Genomic DNA, 23331 nt, shown 5'->3' with positions numbered 1-23331 from the left:
GTTTTTTTCCTGATTCCCCCATCTTCCCACGATTCACCAACGAAAGCTTATGCTCCTGTATGTCTGTTAGTCTGTAAGGTGCCACAGGACTCTTTGTCTTTTTGAGGTGAGTGCAGCTTGCTTGGGATGGTGCTGATGATGGATAGAAAAAAGGCCGGAGTCAATGACTGATGAGACCACAGAAGGGGAAGGGGAATGGCAGCCCCAAAGAAGGTCCTGGGTGCTCTGATGCCCCAGTTATTGCACCCTGGCCTGTCACAGAGAGAGAAAAGACCCAGTGGGACCCAGCGCCCCTACAGTGATCCCATGGACAAGAACCTGGCTGGGAGTGGGGTGAAGGTTCCCTCTGGGCAAAGGGGAGCTGAAACCCCTCAGTGTCCTGGAATTTAAGCAATGGAAGCTTCAAACCCTGCAGGGGTGGGGGCTGAACCTTCAAACCCTGCAGGGGTGGGGGCTGTCCAGCCCAACCTTCAGCTGAAGGTTGGGCTGGACAGGGGAGGCAGGTTTGTATAATTTTTGGTGGTGCCCAGAATGGGACCAAGTCCTGCCCCACACCCCACACACACCTGCCTAAGGCTCTGGGGTGGAGTTTGCTGAGGGAGGGAGAGGGGCTGGGCTCTGGGAGAGAGTTTGGGTGCAGGGGCTGGGCTCAGTCAGGAGGTTGGGGTGGAGGAGAGTGTGCAGCTGTGGGAAGAACAACTTGGGATTGCTTGGGGAAGCCACCTTTAAAAACACAAGTGTAACATCCTAGTTACATTTTAATAAGACCAAATTAAATGGTGCAGGACAGAGCCAGCTACAGTCTATTGTCCTGGACAATAGGAGCCATCAAGAGTCCAAACCACTATTAATGGCCCACAATTTGCATCATTACAACAGGACCTCAGAGTTATAGTTCATATTTCTAATTTCAGATCCAAGAATGATCAGTTCATACAAATAGGATGAACACACACAGTAGATTATAAGCTTTGTAATGATACCTTACAAGAGACCTTTTGCATGAAGCATAGTCCAGTCACTTTATATTCACACTCATTAGCATATTTTCATAAAATCCTATGGAGTGCAACGTCACAGCAGGGAAAGGGCTTTTCTGCGGCACCTGGGAGCAGTTGAGTTTCATGTTCAGGCTGTGGGATGAGTTCCTCCAGGTTTCTTGTAAGCACACAGGGACCTTCGCGGGTGCTCTCGATACAGGAATGGCCCAGACATGATAAAGTGATGGGAATTGCATTGTCCTTTTTTATTTCTGTATTTCCAATGACATTTCTGTTTGTGATTTCGTTTTGTTTTGTATAACTGTGTTTTCTCCTGGATTTGATATTTAACGAAAAAAAGAATAAGGCCTCAAGGCACCAGATGGAGGAGCAGGCTGGGGTTAGGACTGCTAAGAGAGCGAGAGTAGCAGGTTTTCTGTATTGTTTCCTGCCCTCATTTTTCTTGACTAGTTTCTGTTCTGTACAAAATTTGCCAGTTTTCCACATGTGAGCCTGGCTAGCTCAGTTGGCAGAGCTTCAGACTTTTAATTTGAGGGTCCAGGATTCAAGTCCCTGGTCAGGCAAAGAAACACTTTCTCTCCGTAACACCCCTGAAGAATTTCAGAAGGACTTTCCTTGACTTTAGTTTTTCCTTTTCAGGACATGGCCTTTCCTAGGAAGGGCCCTTTACTGCCTGGGACTGAAGGTGCTACTGCCTCACCTGTCCACTGGCCTCACCTGTCCACTGGCCTCACAGTCTGGAGGAAGAAAGGCCTCTGGGCCTGCAGCAAAGTGCTGGGTGCTGACTTTTTGAGCAAATGCAGGGCTGGCCAGAGAGGCATGTTCCCACTGAGTCCTCCCTGCCAGAAAAATTGTCCCCACAGACAGGGGCGGCTCCAGGCCCCAGCAAGCCAAGCGTGTGCTTGGGATAGCAAGCCACGGGGGGCGCTCTGCCGGTCGCTGCGAGGGTGGCAGGCAGGCTGCCTTCGGCGGCGTGCCTGCGAAGGGTCCGCTGGTCCTGCGACTTCGGCGGACCTCCCGCAGGCAAGCCACCGAAGGCAACCTGCCTGCCGTGCTTGGGGCAGCAAAATGCCTAGAGCCGCCCCTGCCCACAGAGTCCTCCCTGCTGGAAGTCTACAGTAATCAACAGGTGCTTTGCTGGTCCCATGGTGTAAGGGCCAGCACTCAGGACTTTGAATCCTGCAACCTGAGGTGAAGTATCAGTGGAATCTGAGCACAATTCCTGGGCCACAAACCCGGCTGGGTCTTCCAAGGCTCTGTCTTGCTTTCTCAAAGGCCATGAAAGCCTCTACAAAAGGTTTTTTTCTCCTGCTGATAATAGCTCACCTTAACTGATCACTCTCATTATAGTGTGTATGGCAACACCCAGTTTTTCATGTCCTCTCTGAGTGTGTGTGTGTATTTTCCGGCTGTATTTTCCACTGCATGCATCCAGTGAAGTTGGTTTTAGCCCAGGAAAGCTTATGCTCAAATAAATTTGTTCGTTTCTAAGGTGCCACAAGAACTCCTTGTTCTTTTTGCAGATAAATTAATGGAGGTTAAGTCCATGAATGGCTATTAGCCAGGATGGGTAAGGAATGGTTTCCCTAGCCTCTGTTTGTCAGAGGGTGGAGATGGATGGCAGGAGAGAGATCACTTGCTCATTACCTGTTAGGTTCAGTCCCTCTGGGGCACCTGGCATTGGCCACTGTTGGCAGATAGGATGTGAGGTTGGATGGACCTTTGGTTGACCCAGTATGGCCATTCTTATGTTCTTATGAAGGGAGGGGCAGAGCACTGGGACAGAGCTTCTGTAGTGTAGTGGTTATCACATTTGCCTAATATGAAAAGGTCCCTGGTGCAGAAACATGTGGGTTTAATTTTCCCAGCTCCTACTGGCCTATTCCCTGCTGTTGTAGGAGCAGCAGTGATTTCAACGCTCAGAAGGTCTGTTATACTTCCCCTGCTCCCACTTTTGTCTCCTCTCCCTCTCTGAATGCCTGTGAAGTGGCTTTCCCCATCCCGCTCCCTCCTGGAATGCTCCTGGGATGAAGGGGCTGGTTGAAGAGCAGAAGAGCTCCCAGGTAGACAAGGTGTCTGGGACTCTAATTAGGCAGCACTCACACACCCAGAGCATGGACACTGCCCAGGGTGGAGTGTGACCAACCAGATGCAGCCAAGTCATCTCTAGTCGCAGGCCATGAGGTGCAGGCCCTTAAAAGGGGGAGGGGTGCTCAGGAGAGCACTCACAAGCTTGTACCTCCAGTGAATGCCCTTTGCCCGGACCGCCTGGCCAGTGGTTCTCTGTGTTGTATTTCATTGTGCCTCAGGGAGAGTTACCTTCATCGCACCGTCCATAGCTGCGCTGTGGGACACTTACCTTGCAGAATCCTGACATCTCCAGTGCTGTGCCTGTCCTGGGAGTGCGAGTGTGACGCCCCCCATTCTTTTCAGCTTAGCTATCAATATAATAAATGTGCTGCTTTCTGCCAAACTCCGGTGGGTGATTAGTGCTTCCTACGCTGACTAGCTGGCCCAATTTTGGGTAACACCTGTGATAAACTCAACCCCTGCAGGACAGAGGGTGATGAAATGAGCTGAGAAAAAGCCTTGGCATCAGCAGGGGAAAGCTAGAGGCTCTTGGCCAGTCACCTTTTGAAGCCTTGTGGCTTGGTCTCCTCTGCCCTTGGAGGTTGGCCTATGGCGGCCGGCTCTTCTGTGTGACTTGCCAAAGGAGGAAGTGAGGCAGGAATGGGGCAAAAGAGGAAAGTCGAGCTGAGGAAGGCAGGGCAGAAGCTAAGCGCCTCAGTGCGGCTACGTGGGGTTAGTAGAGCACCACCAGTCATTCTGCAAAGCCTGGGGAGGTGCGGTTGGCTGCTGGGAGGCAGAATCTTGTGCCTGCCTCTTGGCTTCCCTGGGATGGCTACTTGCAGCCCAGGAGAAGGACAGTTCTGGGTGAAAGGAAGACAAGCAAAGCTCTGGGAGGAAATTTGGGTGCGCGGTGCTGGCTCTGCGCTGGGGGAGGGGGTTGGGGTACAGGCAGGGTGGCACTTACCCCGGGCACTGCAGCTCCCAAAGTGACCGGTACACACAACCCTGCGGCAGCAGCTCCTAGGTGGGCAGGGCCAGGGGGTCTCCGTGTGCCGCTGCCTGCAGGCGCTGCCCCCAGAGCTCCCATTGGCTGCAGTTCCTGGCCAATGGGAGCTGTGGAGTTGGTACTCGGGGCAGAGGCAGTGAATGGAGACACTCCCCCGCCCCAGGGGATGCTGGGACATGCCGGCCATTTCTGGGAGCGGCACGGAGGGACGGAGGCAGAGTGGGCAGGAGCCACCTCAGTGCTGCTGGCACATCTCTGCACACCCATGGGGAGGGGAGCAGAGGTCCTCCATGTGCTGCCTGGGGTAGGGGCAGAGCACAGAGCTGCCTCCCCTCCTGGGTCTATTACAGGAGTGGGTGGGTGGGGTCTTTTGGCCTGCAAGGTGCAGCAGGTTGGACTAGATGATCACACTGGTCCCTTCTGACCTTAAGGGCTCTGAGTCTAAAAGGGAGAGGGAAGTAAAGGGGAAAAAAATAAAAAATAAACCAAACATTGTAATACCAGGATGACTTCACCTGCTCATTGTATAGTCCCGCCCCTTTCTTCCTCCACTGGGTGTTTAATGACCTGCAGGACATTGATTCTCTCATTCCATTGCTAAACTGATACAATGTGACTGAAATTAAACCAATTCCCAGCAGAGAAAACATCACATTCCTGTATTGGGTAGGAATCAAACCCACATCAACGGCTTGGGAGGCAGCGATGCTCACCACTATACCACCAAGGCAGCTGGTAAAAGTACCACTTACACTTGCCCAATGAGGCTAGACCAGAATCGAGGCGTTTTACTGCCTGTTAAAATGTACCGGGGTCTCATCACTAAAAAAAACCTACCTCTGTCTTCACCTGGGTTTGAACCATCAGCCTCTCAATTAGGTCACCAAAGTGGTTAATCACAGACCCAGGTAACTACCCTACTTCCCAAGCTTGTCTATGAAGCATGTACAGGGGCACACCTGGCTAGTGAGGGAGGCACACTGCTGGGGTTATGAGTTCAGGCCTCACCCAAAGCATCGGTTTTCATTAGCCAGGGAGCTTCTCCCACTCACTTTGTCTAATTCACATGGAAAGTGCCATACGAGGGTGATGACAGTAAATTCTAAACTCTGAAATGTGGAGGTGGCCCAGAGATTGGGATAAGGGGTTTGAAGAGGAAAAGGTCTAAGGATATAAAACCAGACAGGCTCCAGGGGCAAGTACGGTACAACGCCTCAACAGGGAGCCATTTGGGGGAGGAGGTTTCACGTCCTCTGTTCAATGTCCTGAGAGGTATTTTAAGATGAAAATAACACCATGGCTCACAGGTGACTGGCACGTCCTGGGTTAAAGAAAGGAAGGGACTTGGGTTAATAGTCGGAAGATTTGTGTTAGCGTCACTGTCTGACCCCCCTTCAGTGCAGAGGTTTGTACGTTGCTGGGTGGAACGCACAGACTCCTGGAGAGCAGGGGCAGCTGTTTCCATGGCAGAGAGCCTGGCACTTAGGAGACTTTCTACACTTGCTGTTTTGAGGCAATTCAATAAAATAACGGTGGAGCTACAATGTCTGGTCCAAAATTTCAGCCCCCCCCCCGGTGCAAAAATGCTATTTTAGGATCTAAACAGAAGGCTTCCGGCGCTAGGACACCTGACCAGAGAGCTCAATGAGGGGCGTAAGAGCTGCTGACTCTGAGGGTCCTGGGCTAAATCCACTTACAGGTGGAAGTGTTTTGATTTATTTGATGGATAATGAGCACCAGCTACCAGGGGAGAAACCCTGTGAACTTGCTGCTACTCCAGCTGCTGCCCCGGGGGGAGCCCCAGGGGGCCTGCTGCTGCTCCGGCCACCCCAGGAGTGCTGCTGCCGGGGGCCACCGAGCTGCGGCTGCTCCTGCTGCCCGCGGAACCACAGGAGGGAGATGATTTTTTGACAGTGACAGACGCCTCGTCCTAAAGGCCTTTGTCTGCCCCCTTCTAGTGACTGTTTGGCACAGGAATGCAGCCCTCACTCCTGAGTCTCTCCTGGGGAAATAATGTTTCTGTGCAAAACACCAAAACTTTTGACAGAAAGGAAGAAAAGGAAATGGCCACACGATGGGACTAGGACATAAGGAATGAAACACAAGATGCTTCTCCCATGTGCATTGACTTTGAACCTTGTTTGCGGTGTTGTCTCTCATGTCCTGGGACCAACATGGATACAACAAGGGGGAGGAGGTCACATAATATCTTCTAAAGGACCAAGGAAGGGAGTATTATTTACTCCTTCTCATAACACAAGAACTAGGAGGGGTCACCACATGAAATGAATAAGCTGCAGGTTTGAAATGAACACACTTCCCTCAAGCTGCTGGCAATGCTTCTACTAACGCAGCCCAATCTGCTGTTAGCCTTCTTGGCAACAAGGGTGCTGTTGACTCATATCCAGCTTCTCATCCACTGTAATCCCCAGGTCCTTTTCTGAAGAATGGCTGCTTAGCCAGTCGGTCCCCAGGCTCTAGCAGTGCAGGGGATTCTTCCTTCCTAAGTGCAGGACTCTGCACTTCTCCTTGTTGAACCTCCTCAGGTTTCTTTTGGCCCAATCCTCCAATTTGTCTAGGTCACTCTGGACCCAAACCCTACCCTCCAGCGCTTGGATTCTTCACATGCTTTCACAGAGTGAAGAGCACATGTTCCATGATTTCATATGGCAGAGTTTTATGCTATAGGGAGCTTTCCCTGTATGAATTTGACAGGTGAATCAACATAGAGACATATTGTGACCCTTCTCAAGGAGCTGAGGGCTGTGAGTTTCCTTGTTGCCACCTTCCACTAGGAAGAGGGAGTTTTGCATTTGGCAGCTGGATGTTAGTGACCAAACTCACCCAGCCCGTCAGGCACTCAAGGACCCTACTCTGAGCTACAGCAGCCACCCTAACCCCTGAGTTCCTTCAATGTGTCCCCCTCTGGGGTCCAGCCCGGATCACCAGATACTCAGAGAAATCCCAGATTCTCTCTGCCCAAAGCAATAGTATATCCCAGGTTACTAGTTTTACTGTGGACCACTGCTACTGTATCTCACACAGCACTTGAGTATAGTTATCAAACAAGCAGAAATTTATTTAACAACCGATAGAGATTTAAACAAACGTGAGTGATGGAAACCGTTACCAACTAAACAAAATCAGAAAATGCAACCTACACTTTTTAATAGTTACCTTTCCTATCTAAGTAGATTCTCACCTTACACTTCAGTCAATTTCACTGATTCCTAGTCCCTAGGAGCCACGGCCCTGCCTTTCATGAAGCACCACTGGTCATTAGGAATCTCCTTGGTGAATGGACCCAGAGTGTTTTTCTCCACCCTATTATGAACTGAATCAGTCTTTTGTCTTTATTCACAGAAAGGACGATCTCCTCATTCTCATATTGTCCTTGTCACTTCCACAGGGTTTCGATGTCTATAATTTGTCTTTGATGGTTTTCTATTGGCTTTTCTGGGTTGGTGCAAAGGCTGACAATGGAGCAATACATCACATAACTGGCTAGCAAGGAACAGGTGCCAATTCCCTCCCACTGGAATGGGCTGTTCCCAACAAGACCTATGATTGGGGTGACTCACTTTCACAACAATACCATATGGGCATAATTTTCCATGTACTTACATTACCCCTTAACCATGACTTGGACACACCTCTCGCAGTGAGTAGGAGTATCAATAATTTACAAGCTTTCAGTAGAGATCTCACTGCTATGCTTCCTGGATAAATATCATAAAAGCAGTGTATTAGCTGTGAGGAGTTTGTCAGGTCTGAGACAGGAGTTGCTTGTGAAGAACTGTGACCCCCTTTGCCAATTGGCACCAATGAGCTTTTGTCACAGATGCACTGAGCTATACCATCACCCCCTGATAGAACAGAAAGGCCAGCACAAAAACAGAGAGAGGAACAATAAGATACTAAAATGACAATGGCTGGAACTCTCCATTTCTCTCAGTCTTTGCATTCATGGGCACTAAGAGCTGTAGCTACAGTTGAGGAACCAGGTGAGCGGACAGCTGGCTCCCCCTCCATACGAGTAACTTTCTCACACATAGGGAGATGGGTCAAATTTGGAATTGATGTTAAGGCTGTGTCTACACTTCAAACACTGGAAATATTCTTCTGACAACCTAACACTGTCTACACTGGGGCTCAGGTCACATTAACTACTTCTCTCAGTGGAGAGGACTTTTCACACCCCTGATAGATGTGCTCTGCCAACACAGCTTTTCAACATCGACCAGCCTTTAGCTGGCTTATTGACCTGAAAGGCAATGGATTTCAGTCTTTCTTTATATTGATGGTTGATGAGTGCAGCTGTCCTACCTGCTGAACACATCCTGAGACAGATGTCAGGCCTTTCCTTTGCAAATTAGAGAAGTGGGGAAGACAGTGACCCTTACAGTCTAAGTTGGTAAAAATTTATACAACTTGTCACCTCGAGTAGCTTTCCTTTGAATAGAAATTGACTTAGAAACTAAACAAAATAAATTCTATTTGAAAACACAAAATATTAAAATGTATACTGGGCCAATATTCTCTTATACACACTTTCTCACACACATTCTCCCACCCCAACCGTTGGAGTGAGGTTTTCCACCAGAACTCATTACACTACAGGGGGTAAATTAAATCAAATTAACTTTTCAAGATTAGCCACCATTTCCTGTACGACTAACAAAACAAAACAAAAAAAGACAACTTTCAGTTTTCCAAAATACTTCAGATTATCACACATTTAGTCTCTTCTTCTTTAACCAATAACTTCACCAATAATCTCATGTTAATAGATGATAAAAACATATTCAAAGATCACAAATTCTTATCATATATGTTAGTTTTCTTCTAATGCCCATTGCCAACAACTGAACCTTGGCTCAAGATGTGGTTTGTCCCAACCACTTCTGTGAGTTCATATATCTCAGGATCTTCTACAGTATGTGTTGGTGGAAGGGGTCTCCTATGTGGGAATCTTTGCATCATGAGGAAAAATACCTCTCGTGTCACACTTTTAATCTTTCAAAGTGAGAGAAGATAGAGAAGTGATGTAAATGCATAAAACACAAGAGAGAACTGTCTGGTCTACACTAAAGACATTTATCGGTTAACTATATTACTCCGATGTGTGAAAAATCCACACCACTGAGCAATGTAGTTACACAGCCCTAACCCCCTGTGTAGATAGCTATACATCAGCAGCAGAACTTCTCCTGCCAAAAGAGCCACTGCCGCTTGCGAGGGTTAGACTAATCAAGTCCGATGAGAGAAATCTCTCCCATTGGCTGAAAGCGTCTGTAATAGCAGCACTACAGCAGCGCAGCTACATTGGTGCAGCTGCACCAACATCAGCTTTATTGTGTAGCCATAGCATCAGACACAAAACCATAGAATCAGAACTCAACATGCGAGTATCCGGAAGTCTGAAATTGGAGCCTGATGCATTCATTGCCTCATTGGTTACCATCATTTCTACAGCCTTGAAGTCCTTGTTACCCAATCAGGCAGCCAGTTTGGGATCCACGGGGAAGGAATGTCCTTTGAAGCTCTCTCTTTGGATCCAAATGGTAAAGGATGATTGTTCTCAATGTAACCTGGCATCCTTTGGAACTGTAATCAGTGACACTGAACTAGGAAATGGAGTTGTACAAACAATTTTCCTTGGGTCATTGGTCACCATAGCTTCCTTTACTGTGGTGGAAACGAAGAACTGGGTGTGGACTCTTTCAGCCCCAGCTCTTTCCAAATCCTTGGTCTTGGTTAGGGTAAATTTACACTTCTCCGAAGTAGAATCCTTTACAAAACCACTCCAAATCTCAGCAGTGTTAGTGAGGCTTACCAAAACATGGAGGCTTACCAAAACATACCCAGCTTTTCTTTAATTTGGTGGCACAGTTCCAGGCAAGGGACTGGATACAGGGCTGGATCACAATCTTCATTAGTGACCAGAGTTGGAGTTTCTATTCAAAAATAGCTATTTTTCTGCAGCTATTAGATTTCCAAAACTGATTTGATTCGATATACATTTTTAGCACCTACAAAGGATAATTTCAACAAAACTCCACTTCTATTTCCTCAACATCTGCATCATGAAGGGCAGCATCTCCGATACAATAAGATTAGCTAGGAAAGAACTTCTGTAGGGCCTGGGTTACAAAGGCTTTGGAACCAAATACATGGGCATTGTGCCTAGTTCAAAAATCACTTAGCATGGATTTTTCTCCCCAGAACATCTGGGACAATATTGACTTAAACAATTGAACTACACTGTGATCATATGCACTTCCTTCAGTTAGTTGGGGTTCTGCTGTTGTTCACCATTTCTGAGTAGAGATTTTAAATCACTGCTGTTTCTTTGTTAGCCTGTCCAGTACATTGGAGAGTTCTCTAATGCTGACAGAACTGCACTTCAACCTTTCTCCATGACATCATGCAGGGATGGGGAAAAAGCAAAGCTGAAGTGAGAAATGATGACTTTAGCAAATAGTCATTTGTCTTAAATTCTCCAATAAATCTGCGCTACATCCTATCAAACTGAACTACTATCCAACTGAGTGACCAAACAGCCTTCAGGAAAGATAGAAACCCACATCACAGAGAGCTAGAATACATGGCAATGAAAGTGTGAAGTGAAATTCCAGAGCAGGTTACATCTGATTATTCAGAATCAGGACAAGAGATTCTCCCATCACATTCTCCTCTGATCCATTCAAACATACTTCACTCAGCACTGTCTCAATAGCCAGTTATGTTATTTACAAAATTTTTAGTATCCGAGCATTGCCATAATGGGGGACAAAACCACTCACCTTGCCAGAAGTGGCTTTACCAATAGATGGAACCTGCGATTTAAACTCCCAATGATCACACTGTGTTTGGGATCCATTTGAATTCCCCTTCCAGGTCTTTAACACTTTCATCTCCAGTCATAACAACTCTGATATAGGATTAAAGAAGTCAAAGCATCATCTCCAAGCACAGACAACTGAGAACTCTTCCTCACAGGACACTTTGAGAAGTGGATGGATAGAATGTGATGATGATAACCTCTGCATGGCTCAGACAAAAGGTAACAGTTCTGCAGTGATGGGGAAGGAGGGAATCTCTGAGTCTCCACATCTTCTTCCAGTGTCAGAGGCTGAAATTACGCCTTTTTTCCTGCCCCTGCTCCTCTTCATTTAAATATAATTTGAAAAATTCCCATTATATCTGCTCTTCAGCACAACCCAGAGCAACCTGAGAACAAGTGGCAATGATACAATCTGTATCACTGGTGACTAACAATAACTTTGAAATAGGAAGAATAGTATGAATGTGATGCTCCCTGGTTCCTGATAGGAAGGGCACACTAGAATTACTCATGGGATAATGGAGCTGATAGAAAGGACAAATGGGTCCACCTCAAAACAGGGCAAACTGCAAAAGGCAAAAATGGGCCCCTCATCTGGTCAAACTGAGGGATAACCATGCTGCAAACAGTTCAAACAGCTTTAAAAGTTACTATGTGGGAATCAGGAAAATTATTAGAGAAAAAAAAAGTATTGATAGCCCTAGAGGTGTTTATGTTGTTGATCTTCCTTGCAGATTCTCTGATGACTAACATGGGCGAAGTGCCCACAGAAGGTTTTCCCGCACTCACTGCATTCATAGGGCCTCTTCCCTGTGTGGATTCTCTGATGCCTAATAAGGTGTGAACTGTGACTGAAGGTTTTCCCACACTCACTGCATTCATAGGGCCTCTCCCCTGTGTGGATTCTCTGATGGGCAAGAAGGTTTGAGCTGCGATTGAATTTTCCCCCACACTCACTGCATTCATAGGGCCTCTCCCCTGTGTGGATTCTCTGATGTTGAGAAAGGGCTGAGCTGTCAGTGAAGCATTTTCTACACTCACTGCATTCATAGGGCCTCTCCCCTGTGTGGATTCTCTGATGTTGATAAAGGCCTGAGCTGCTAGTGAAGCATTTTCCACACTCACTGCATTCATAGGGCCTCTTCCCTGTGTGGATTCTCTGATGGGCAAGAAGGTTTGAGCTGTTAGTGAAGTTTTTGCCACACTCACTGCATTCATAGGGCCTCTTCCCTGTGTGGATTCTCTGATGTGTAATAAGGTCTGAGCTGCGATTGAATTTTCCCCCACATTCACTGCATTCATAGGGCCTCTCCCCTGTGTGGATTCTCTGATGTCTAATAAGGTCTGATCTGCTAGTGAAGCATTTTCCACACTCACTGCATTCATAGGGCCGCTTCCCTGTGTGGATTCTCTGGTGTCTAATAAGGACTGAGCTGCGAGTGAATTTTCCCCCACATTCACTGCATTCATAGGGCCTCTCCCCTGTGTGGATTCTCTGATGTTGAGAAAGGGCTGAGCTGCTAGTGAAGCATTTTCCACATTCACTGCATTCATAGGGCCTCTCCCCTGTGTGGATTCTCTGATGTTTAGAAAGGGCTGAGCTGCTAGTGAAGCATTTTCCACACTCACTGCATTCATAGGGCCTCTCCCCTGTGTGGATTCTCTGATGAGTAAGAAGGTTTGAGCTGCAATTGAAGGTTTTCCCACACTCACTGCATTCATAGGGCCTCTCCCCTGTGTGGATTCTCTGATGGGTAAGAAGGTCTGAGCTGCGATTGAATTTTCCCCCACATTCACTGCATTCATAGGGCCTCTTCCCTGTGTGGATTCTCTGATGCCTAATAAGGTGTGAACTGTGACTGAAGGTTTTCCCACACTCACTGCATTCATAGGGCCTCTCCCCTGTGTGGATTCTCTGATGTTGAGAAAGGGCTGAGCTGCTAGGGAAGCATTTTCCACACTCAGTGCATTCATAGGGCCTCTTCCCTGTGTGGATTCTGTGATGCTTTATAAGGATGGAGTAATCACATACGTTTTCCCCAAACTCACTGCATGTATTTTTTCTCTTTCTGCTGAGGATTTCCTGTTGTGTTTTGGTTTCCTTGAGGTCCTTCTGAGTTTCCTGACAGGAAATACATTTACCCACTTTCTCCCCTGGCTGCTTTCCCTGCTCTCCTTCTGGTCTGTGCTGAATGTCATGGGATTTTTCCTGCTTATGACTCCAGGACACATTCCTTTTCGATCTTTGTGATAATGCTCTCTGTTTATCCACTTGCTCAACATTTTCCTGCTGAGAATTCTGCTCCTCTTTCTCGTATACCATTGCGTCACCTGCTGTGATAGAGACAGAAACCTCAAACAGGGATGGAAAGGGGAAGGCCAAACCAATACAAGTACTGGAGAGAGGTCAAATAAAATCAGGAACTGATCTCCCCCAAGTTCTTCCCCAAACAGGAGAGAGAAGGGGATCAATTCAGGCTTCACATCCCATCCAAATTCACAGGGAGAAGGGAGGAAACTACTGCCTGGTGTCTGCTAGGGTCTACAGGAAGCCATGAGCTATATTTACCCTAAGGATACGACCCCTGCTAGGGACAATATTGAACTGAGAGACCTTCCAAGGGCATTGTAGGGCATCCCAGATGTTTCCTTCAGGCACTTACAGATTCTGAGTTGGTTTAATATTTCCTCACCTGTGCTGGGAGCTCTCAGGGTCTCTCTTTCCTCTGAACCCTGGAGGTCTGGGACCCATGGCTCTTCCCCTTGTTCCAGCTGGGAGATCACATCAGGTTGGGAAATTGGAAACCCTGCTCAGATGAAAGAAAACAAAGGAGGTCACTTGATTTCATAACTTTGTCATAAAAAACATTCTATTAATTTAACTTCAGTGCTTAGTGTAACGGGTGTGCCTGGGGCAGTCCACACTGAAAATGCCAGGGTCAGGGCAGGATGAAAAAGGGAGAGCAGATGCTCCCAAAACTGGTGGTTAACACTGAAGTTGAGTTTAATGACCAGTCACAAACTGTGCTTCTGATCCCACACACGGGTTATCGAGAAGCTGAAAAAAGAAATCACACGGCCCCCTTTATTGCATTCCAGTTCTCCGACTCCCAATCAGCACCTAGGTCCAGTACAGTGAGAGGTTATCTAAAAATTCTGCTCATATACAAAATGTTTTTCTGACCCCAAAAGGTCAGCCACATTACAAACACTATAGGTTTGGATCTTACCCAAAAGACCACACTGCCAGCCAATCCTTTAGCATGGAAAGACAAGACAGGACACGACACAAAAAGTTGTTAAATGGAAAAGCAGTGAGATGCATTCCAAAATCTATATATCAGGTTATTAGCAGTATTGTTGAGCTGCTGGCTTGAAAGTCCGTCTGGAACACAACCACAAGTTCGATGGGTCTTTCAGTCCTTTGTTCCAGGCTTCAATTTGTAGAGAAGTTGCTCCAGAGGTAGGAAGAGGGATTGAAGACAAAATGGAGATGATGCAGCTGCCCTTTATATTCCTTTTGCCATGTGGCTTGTACTACCTGTGCCCCAAACACAAGCTTCACAGCACAGGGCATGGAAAAGCCTCGGAGGTCTCAGCACACAGACATACCCCTGCATGTCTTGCTGACTCAATAGGTTTATGCCCTTGATCAGGGATGGGCAAATTACGGCCCACGGGCCACATCCAGCCGACAGGACCGTCCTGCCGGTCCCTGAGCTCCTGGCTGGGGAGGCTAGCCCCTCCCCCGCAGCCACACCACCGTGCAGGTAGCGCTCCTGCGGGGCGGGGCTGTGCGCTCCTGCAGGGCAATGTGTCTGGCTCTGCATGGTCCACGTGGCTGCCAGACACGCTGCTCTGAGCAGCATGGTAAGGAGGTGGGGGCGTTGGATAAGGGGCAGGGAGTCCCAGGGGGCAGTCAGGGGACAGTTGGATGGGGCGGAGGTTCTGGGAGGACGGGGGCTGGATAGGTGTGGGAGTCCCAAGGGTCTGTCAGTGGGCAGGGGGGTGGATAGAGGTCAGGGCAGTCAGGGGACAGGTAGCAGCGGGGTTGGGTAGGGGGTGGGGTCCTGGATATGAACCCATATCCACACCCCCGCCCCCTGACCGCCCCCGGGACGCCTACGCCTATCCAACCCCCCAGTTCCCCATCCCCTCACCGCCCGCCCAACCATCCCCTGCTCCCTGACTGCCCCCCAGGGCTCTCTGCCCCTTATCCAACCCCCTGGCCCTGGCCCCCTTACCACAGCCACGCGGCCTGCTGCAGCTAGACACGGGGTCCCTCAGGAGCGCGCAGACCAGCCCCGTTACCATGCCACTCAGAGCAGTAGGAGCTTGCAGTCCCACCGCTGCAGCACTGCCCGGGAGCGGTGGGCCAGAGCGCTGAGGGCGCGGCATGTTGAGGCTGCAGGGGGACAGCGGGGGCGAGGGGACAGCAGGGGAGAGGAAGGGAGGGGAGGGGATGGGGGAGCCTCCCCCGCCGGGAGCTCAGGGGCTGGATGTGGCCTGCGGGCCGTAGTTTACCCACCCCTGACTTACACGTTAGTTTGTAAAAAGAACAGGAGTACTTGTGGCACCTTAGAGACTAATGAATTTATTTGTGGTTTATCTTGCATTTCTTTTGTAAACAATTCTGACTTTTATGACTTGTTACCTGTAGTCACTTAACATCTTTTTTTTTTGGTAATTAACAATCTTGTTTTATTGTTTTATCCAACTAGCGTGTTTGGATTAAAGTGTGTTGGAAACTGCATTTGGGATGTAGCGGGGTGGACGTCCGCTCCTGCTTTGAAGGGTTAAAAACAGCCCTGGGAGGGGGCTGTGGCTGGAGAAAGCAGCTTTTAGGCTGGGCTGCTTGGGGGAAGTGGCTGCAGCTGGGGCCACGCCCCAAACAGACTCAGCTGCCCTATAAAGGCAGAGAAGCCAGGGGCAGATAGAATCTCTCTCTGTTTGTAGAGGGAGATGGGCCTGGCTACAGGGAGCTAGACACAGGGTACCGGAGGGGAGCAGGGCTGGGGAAATGCAGAGGAGCTGGGGAGCTCCAGCCTGGAAAGCCCCAGGCTGCGGCCTAGCAGAAGGCAATAGGTACTGGGGGGTTGCAGAGGGCAGCCCAGTGGTAGGCAAAGGCAGCGGGTCCAAACCCTCCTTGCCAGTGATGAGTGGCTGATCCTGCAGCCTGCCCCAGGGGGTGGGGCTAGATGATGACTGGCCTTATACTGAGCCCAGGTGGGAATAGTTGGTGGGAGTTCCCTGGGGAGGGGAGACCCCAAGACTGAGGGGTTACTGCCAGAGGCAGCACCCCAGGTAAAAGGGGCACCAGGTCCAGGGAGGGACATGGGGGGCCAGAGGACAGGTGGATCACTGGCCTGCAGAGGGTGTGCGGGAGCTGGAATGAGCTAATTCCCAGAAGTCACCAGCAGGGGGTGCCGCAGGGGTGAGTCCACTCATCTACATGGGATAACAAGGCTGGTGCATGTCATTTTCCACTGATGAAATGACAGACTTCATATGAGCTTGCCTTGTTCAGTAGTGTGCTGGACAGGGAAAGATGCACATTTCTGGGGGAAGTCTGGGAACAGAGACTTTTCTGGGGTTTTCCTGTGCTGCACTGTAACTCCTGGGTCGCTGACTAGCAGCACTAAATACTGTGTAGCTGGGAGTGAGTTACATGCTGGAGACTGTGTGTTAACTGCCCAGGAGCGGCTGCTCTCACAGTAAAACAGTGTAAAAGTCACCTCAGCCTGGAGAACTGAGGGGACACAGCTGTTCAACACTCCAGATTGCACTGTGGTTAATGTCACAGACACTCAATTTCAAAGAGGCTCCCAAAACACAGAGAAAGTAAATCCATGTCCCAGAAATCCAAGACTCCAGAGAGAGGGCAAGTCTCCCTGCCACTGCTTCTTGCTGACGGAGAGGTCCAGAGACAATGAGAGAGTCCTGGGGAAGCTGGGAACAGGAAGCATGGGCTGGTGGGGTTCAGTGGAGAAAGGGAACAGGAAGGGCAGGGACAGTACTGAATGCAGGATGTCAGCAGTACTAGATGTCAGGATAGCACATAGTGCAGCCCATTGGAAAACATAATCCCAACCAGACATATAAAATGATGAGGTCTAAATTAGCAGTTTCCACTTAAGAGAGAGATCTTGGAGTCATGGATAGTTCTCTGAAAACATCCACTCAATGTGCAGCAGCAGTCAAAAAGCGAACGGAATGCTGGGAATCATTAAGCAAGGGATAGAAAAGACAGAAAATATCATATTGCCTGTATACAAATCTATGGTACGTCCACATCTCTAATACGGCTGTAGGAGCTGGATTTTAAAATGTACTGGGAGAATTTAATGTATGATTTGATTTCATCCTGTCAGCCACCCTGTTTGAATAGCAGAAAGGAATGACAGACCAGAACAATCCTTCTGACTGATTATGGTCACCTTTTGTTTTAGGATAAGTTACACTGTCTACTATGGTTTCCTCTATGTATTACAAATTAGGCACTCTAGTTAAATCTACATGTCTTTGTTTTAAGGTTTAGTAAGTTAGAGACAGGATTCTCTATTGTGTCTACGTTAAGTAGATTAGAGAAACATTGAAGGCAAGGTTTCATTTGCAATGCCTTTTTGCTCGATATAAAACACTACTGTTTGTATTCTCAGTGGGTTTGTGTGAATGAGGATGTATGCATCAGGAAAAGAGAAGGTGTAAAGGCCATTGTTATAGCCAGAGTCAAGGAAGAAGGAGTCAAGAGACTTAAAGGACATCAAAGAATCAACAACGCGCATCCATAATGAAGGGCAGATTGATGACCCTGAGGTCAAGGCTGGCACCCCTGAGGACAATTGATTAAATGAGAACAAAAGGACAGGCTGACCCTCTCGGAGGTGCACTGGAATGTTTACACAAGTTAAGAAGTAACCGATCACAAACAGATACAGCAAAATCCATAGACTTCAACAAAGGAAAAAACCCTATAAGAACCAGGGTGCTTGGCCATGGGAGTTTGGGTTCATCTTGCCACACTCCCGGAGCACTGGATTGCGACCGACAAGAGCCCAGCCCCACACTTGTGCTCAATCTAACTGGCCATTAGATTGACTTCAGCTACAACAGACCAGTAACTATGGAGTGAGTGAGAGAGAGAGAGAGAGAGAGAGAGAGAGTGAGTGAGTGTGTGTAAAAAGCATATGTTAACTGTTATATTCTCAATAAATGCTGTGTATTTACCTTCCTCTATAAAGATCCCGTGTGCTTTGTAGGAGCATAACACTGCATGCAGATGTGGTTGCCCCATCTCAAAGAAGTTTACTTATGCAAACAGGAGATATTTGACACTGTGCAATATTGTTCCTGTGTTCTGCAGCAGGGGAGGGTCTGTGGCAGTGTGTGGGTCCCTGGCATATTGGGGTGATGCAGAGACAGGACAGAGCAGAGGTAGCATTGTGGGGCTGGCATGAACCATATCTCTTCATTTCCCCTTCCAAGAACTGAGGGGACAGGAATCCTTACCCAGCGAGGTCACAGTCTCATAGTTCTCCTGCATGACGTCTCTGTAGAGGGCTCTCTGAGCAGAGTCCAGCAGAGCCCACTCTTCCCTGGTGAAATACACAGCCACCTCCTCGAAGGTCACTGGCCTCTGAAAGACCAAGAGTCCAATACTCAGTACCTGCTGCCCCACTCACAGCCCCACTATTTGTGGGGGAGAGAAGCCAATCAAATGCAAGCTTTGGGTGGATCACAGTCAGAGTCCCACCTCCACCCCACTCAGAGCATCCTGGAAAACCAGGTTAAGGGGATGAATAGAGAGTCCCTTTTCTCTCCCAGCAGATCCATCACACTCCTACTAGCCACAGACGGATAAAGGAGATGGAGCCCCTAGCAGGGATCAGGGAGAGATCTCTGGTAGGAAGCCCAACACCCTCCTCATTGTGCAGAGCTGGATACGAAAGGAGGGGAATCTCCCCTAAACCTCACTAGTGGGTGCCCCCTTCATATCTCACAGCAGCCACTGGTTGGTCAGGTGAGGCTCCAGCACTGGGAGTCTGGTCAGTTTTCCTAGCCCCATGTAGGAGGGTTATTTTCTGTTTCACAAATTGGGGTATTTCCACCTCCTAATCTCATGGGTCTGTTCCTAGAATCTGGGCCATTTATTAAACTACCCCCAGCAGGAATGTCACAAGCTGTCCTCCTCCCTTCCCCACCTTGTGCATTTCCTGCCCTGCTCCAAACCAGACTGTGCAAATCTTCCCATCTCCGGTGTATTTGCTGTCCCTCTCCCCTCCTGCAGGAACCCACCAGCAACCCCCCGACAATCCCTACCTGAACAGCCTCCTCTGCAGCCATTTCTCTCCCCTGTCCCATGGCAGGATGTGATGAGCTGGAGTGAAACACGGACGTCATTCTGCAGCCTGGGAGGGTGAGAAGGGCAGTTGTGGGGGTTACAGAACAGGCTTTAGTTAATTTCACAGGACGATTCTCCAAGGCCCTTTCCCTGCAGATAGACATCCTAGATTCTGCCATCCTGGGAAAATGCTCAATCTCTTTATTACAGCGTGGAGCTGGCCCCTCCTGCCAGGCTAAGCCCAGAGAGAGATTGTTAACCTTCCTTCTCCCTCCCCCAATCGGATAACAAAGTCTCTGAACACAAGGCTGGAAAAGAGCAGAACCAAAGGAGTCACTGTGGGGGATTCCCTCGGACACTGACCCCCCGGCAGTCACACCCCAGCAGGGGGAATATGGAGTCAAGAACTGGCTTTTCCTCTGTCTGATCCTTTTCTTGTTCACTGGAAAGTGGTTCTGCCCAGGGATGCTGCAATACATGTGTCTGGGTGGACTAGAGAGCTGGAAATATCTCCCCCCACTCATTTCTCCCACTGCCCCTTTCAGTCTCTCCTTCCCCTGTCCTCTCTCCCTGTCCCTCTGGCTGGGACACTCCCATTCCTGGGGGCTTTGCTCTCCCAGGGCTGGATTTGCTCCTGGCAATTGCTAATGGGAGGAGAGGCTGTTTGTGTAGAGTCACTTTCTTGCCAGTCCCCAGCACTTTCTCAGAGGTCTTTCAGTTACCTGGACTCTGGTAGAATTTGTATTAACGGGGCCCAGGGCTGCCCCAAGGGGCTAGTACCAGCTGCAGAAAGTCATCACCTGGGCTGGGCAGCTATTGAATAACTAGAGGGAAAAGGGGGACTGTTTGATTGGATTTTATATTACAGTCCAATACATAAACATAGAGGGTGGGAGTTCCCTGGGGAGGGGAGACTCTAAGACTGAGGGGTTACTGCCAGAGGGCAGCACCCCAGGTAAAAGGGGCACCAGGTCCAGGGAGGGACACGGGGGTCAGAGGACAGGCGGATCACCGGCCTACAGAGGGTGCGCTAGAGCTGGAATGAGCTAATTCCCAGAAGTCACCAGCAGGGGGTGCCGCAGGGATGAGTCCACTCATCTACATGGGATAACAAGGCTGGTGCATGTCATTTTCCACTGATGAAATGACAGACGTCATATGAGCTTGCCTTGTTCAGTAGTGTGCTGGACAGGGAAAGATGCACAATTCTGGGGGAAGTCTGGGAACAGAGACTTTTCTGGGGTTTTCCTGTGCTGCACTGTAACTCCTGAGTCGCTGACTAGCAGCACTAAATACTGTGTAGCTGGGAGCGAGTTACATGCTGGAGACTGTGTGTTAACTGCCCAGGAGCGGCTGCTCTCACAGTAAAACAGTGTAAAAGTCACCTCAGCCTGGGGAACTGAGGGGACACAGCTGTTCAACACTCCAGACTGCACTGTGGTTAATGTCACAGACACTCAATTTCAAAGAGGATCCTAAAACACAGAGAAAGTAAATCCATGTCCCAGAAATCCAAGACTCCAGAGAGAGGGCAAGTCTCCCTGCCACTGCTTCTTGCTGACAGAGAGGTCCAGAGACAATGAGAGAGTCCTGGGGAGGCTGGGGACAGTAACCATGGGCTGGTGGGGTTCAGTGGAGAAAGGGAACAGGAAGGGCAGGGACAGTACTGAATGCAGGATCTCAGCAGTACTAGATGTCAGGATAGCACATAGTGCAGCCCATTGGAAAACATAATCCCAACTAGACATATAAAATGATGAGGTGTAAATTAGCTGTTTCCACTCAAGAGAGATCTTGGAGTCATGGATAGTTCTCAGAAAACATCCACTCAATGTGCAGCAGCAGTCAAAAAGCGAATGGAATGCTGGGAATCATTAAGCAAGGGATAGAAAAGACAGAAAATATCATATTGCCTGTATATAAATCTATGGTGCACCCACATCTCGAATACGGCTGTAGGAGCTGGATTTTATAATGTACTGTGAGAATTTAATGTATGATTTGATTTCATCCTGTCAGCCACCCTGTTTGAATAGCAGAAAGGAATGACAGACCAGAACAATCCTTCTGACTGATTATGGTCACCTTTTGTTTTAGGATAAGTTACACTGTCTACTATGGTTTCCTCTATGTATTACAAATTAGGCACTCTAGTTAAATCTACATGTCTTTGTTTTAAGGTTTAGTAAATAAGAGACAGGATTCACTATTGTGTCTATGTTAAGTAGATTAGAGAAACATTGAAGGCAAGGTTTCATTTGCAATGCCTTTTTGCTCGATATAAAATACTACTGTTTGTATTCGCAGTGGGTTTGTGTGAATGAGGATGTATGCATCAGGAAAAGAGAAGGTGTAAAGGCCATTGTTATAGCCAGAGTCAAGGAAGAAGGAGTCAAGAGACTTAAAGGACATCAAAGAATCATCAACGTCCATCCATAACGAAGGGCAGATTGATGACTCTGAGGTAAAGGCTGGCACCCCTGAGGACAATTGATTAAATGAGAACAAAGGACAGGCTGACCCTCTCAGAGGTGCACTGGAATGTTTACACCAGTTAAGAAGTAACCGATCACAAACTGATACAGCAAAATCCATAGACTTCAACAAAGGAAAAAACCCTATAAGAACCAGGGTGCTTGGCCATGGGAGTTTGGGTTCATCTTGCCACACACCCGGAGCATTGGATTGCGACCGACAAGAGCCCAGCTCCACATTCGTGCTCAGTGTAATTGGCCATTAGATTGACTCGAGCTACAACAGACTGGTAACTATGAACTGCTCTGGCAGAGGGAGAGGGAGAGTGTGTGTGTGTGTGTGTGTTCCTCTATAAAGATCCCGTGTGCTTTGTAGGAGCATAACACTGCGTTCAGATGTGGTTGCCCCATCTCAAAGAAGTTTACTTATGCAAACAGGAGATATTTGACACTGTGCAATATTGTTCCTGTGTTCTGCAGCAGGGGAGGGTCTGTGGCAGTGTGTTGGTCACTGGCGTATTGGGGTGATGCAGAGACAGGACAGAGCAGAGGTAGCATTGTGGGACTGGCATGAACCGTATCTCTTCATTTCCCCTTCCAAGAACTGAGGGGACAGGAATCCTTACCCAGCGAGGTCACATTCTCATAGTTCTCCTGCATGACGTCTCTGTAGAGGGCTCTCTGAGCAGAGTCCAGCAGAGGCCACTCTTCCCTGGTGAAATACACAGCCACCTCCTTGAAGGTCACTGGCCCCTGAAAGACCAAGAGTCCAACACTCAGTACCTGCTGCCCCACTCACAGCCCCACTATTTGTGGGGGAGAGAAGTCAATCAAATGCAAGCTCTGGGTGGATCACAGTCAGAGTCCCACCTCCACCCCACTCAGAGCATCCTGGAAACACCAGGTTAAGGGGACGAATAGAGAGTCCCTTTTCTCTCCCAGCAGATCCATCACACTCCTACTAGCCACAGACCGATACAGGAGATGGAGCCCCTAGCAGGGACCAGGGAGAGCTCCCTTGTAGGAAGCCCAACACCCTCCCCATTGTGAGGAGCTGGATATGAAGGGAGGGGAATCTCCCCTAAACCTCACTAGTGGGTGTCCCCTTCATATCTCACAGCAGCCGCTGGTCAGTCAGGCCAGGCTCCAGCACTGGGAGTCTGGTCAGTTTTCCTAGCCCCGTGTAGGAGGGTTATTTTCTGTTTCACAAATTGGGGTATTTCCACCTCCTAATCTCATGGGTCTGTTCCTAGAATCTGGGCCATTCATTAAACTCCCCCCCAGCAGGAATGTCACAAGCTGTCCTCCTCCCTTCCCCACCTTGTGCATTTCCTGCCCGGCTCCAAACCAGACTGTGCAAATCTTCCCATCTCCGGTGTATTTGCTGTCCCTCTCCCCTCCTGCAGGAACCCACCAGCAACCCCCCGACAATCCCTACCTGAACAGGCTCCTCTGCAGCCATTTCTCTCCCCTGTCCCATGGCAGGATGGGATGAGCTGGAGTGAAACACGGACGTCATTCTGCAGCGTGGGAGGATGAGAAGGGCAGTTGTGGGGGTTACAGAAGAGGCTTTAGTTAATTTCACAGGACGA

General features: G+C 48.8%; 1 protein-coding gene across 1 annotated transcript in view; it reads right to left on the bottom strand.

Annotated features, from left to right (window-relative positions):
• The window catches only part of LOC120385078 (zinc finger protein 850-like), a gene marked incomplete at its 5' end in the record, with an annotated part of 387202 nt that extends 374288 nt beyond the window's left edge, over positions 1–12914 (bottom strand). Inside the window, one exon of the mRNA XM_039504205.1 lies at positions 11714–12914. Within this exon, the coding sequence (XP_039360139.1) occupies positions 11714–12914 (1201 nt within the window). The remainder of the gene's footprint in view (positions 1–11713) is intronic.
• Between the last annotated feature and the right edge of the window lie 10417 nt (positions 12915–23331).

The sequence above is a fragment of the Mauremys reevesii genome, linkage group 17 (genome assembly GCF_016161935.1).
Source record: "Mauremys reevesii isolate NIE-2019 linkage group 17, ASM1616193v1, whole genome shotgun sequence".
NCBI classification, from domain to species: Eukaryota; Metazoa; Chordata; order Testudines; family Geoemydidae; genus Mauremys; species Mauremys reevesii.
Note: the sequence above shows the minus strand (reverse complement) of the source record. Positions and strands in the feature narration are given on the sequence as shown.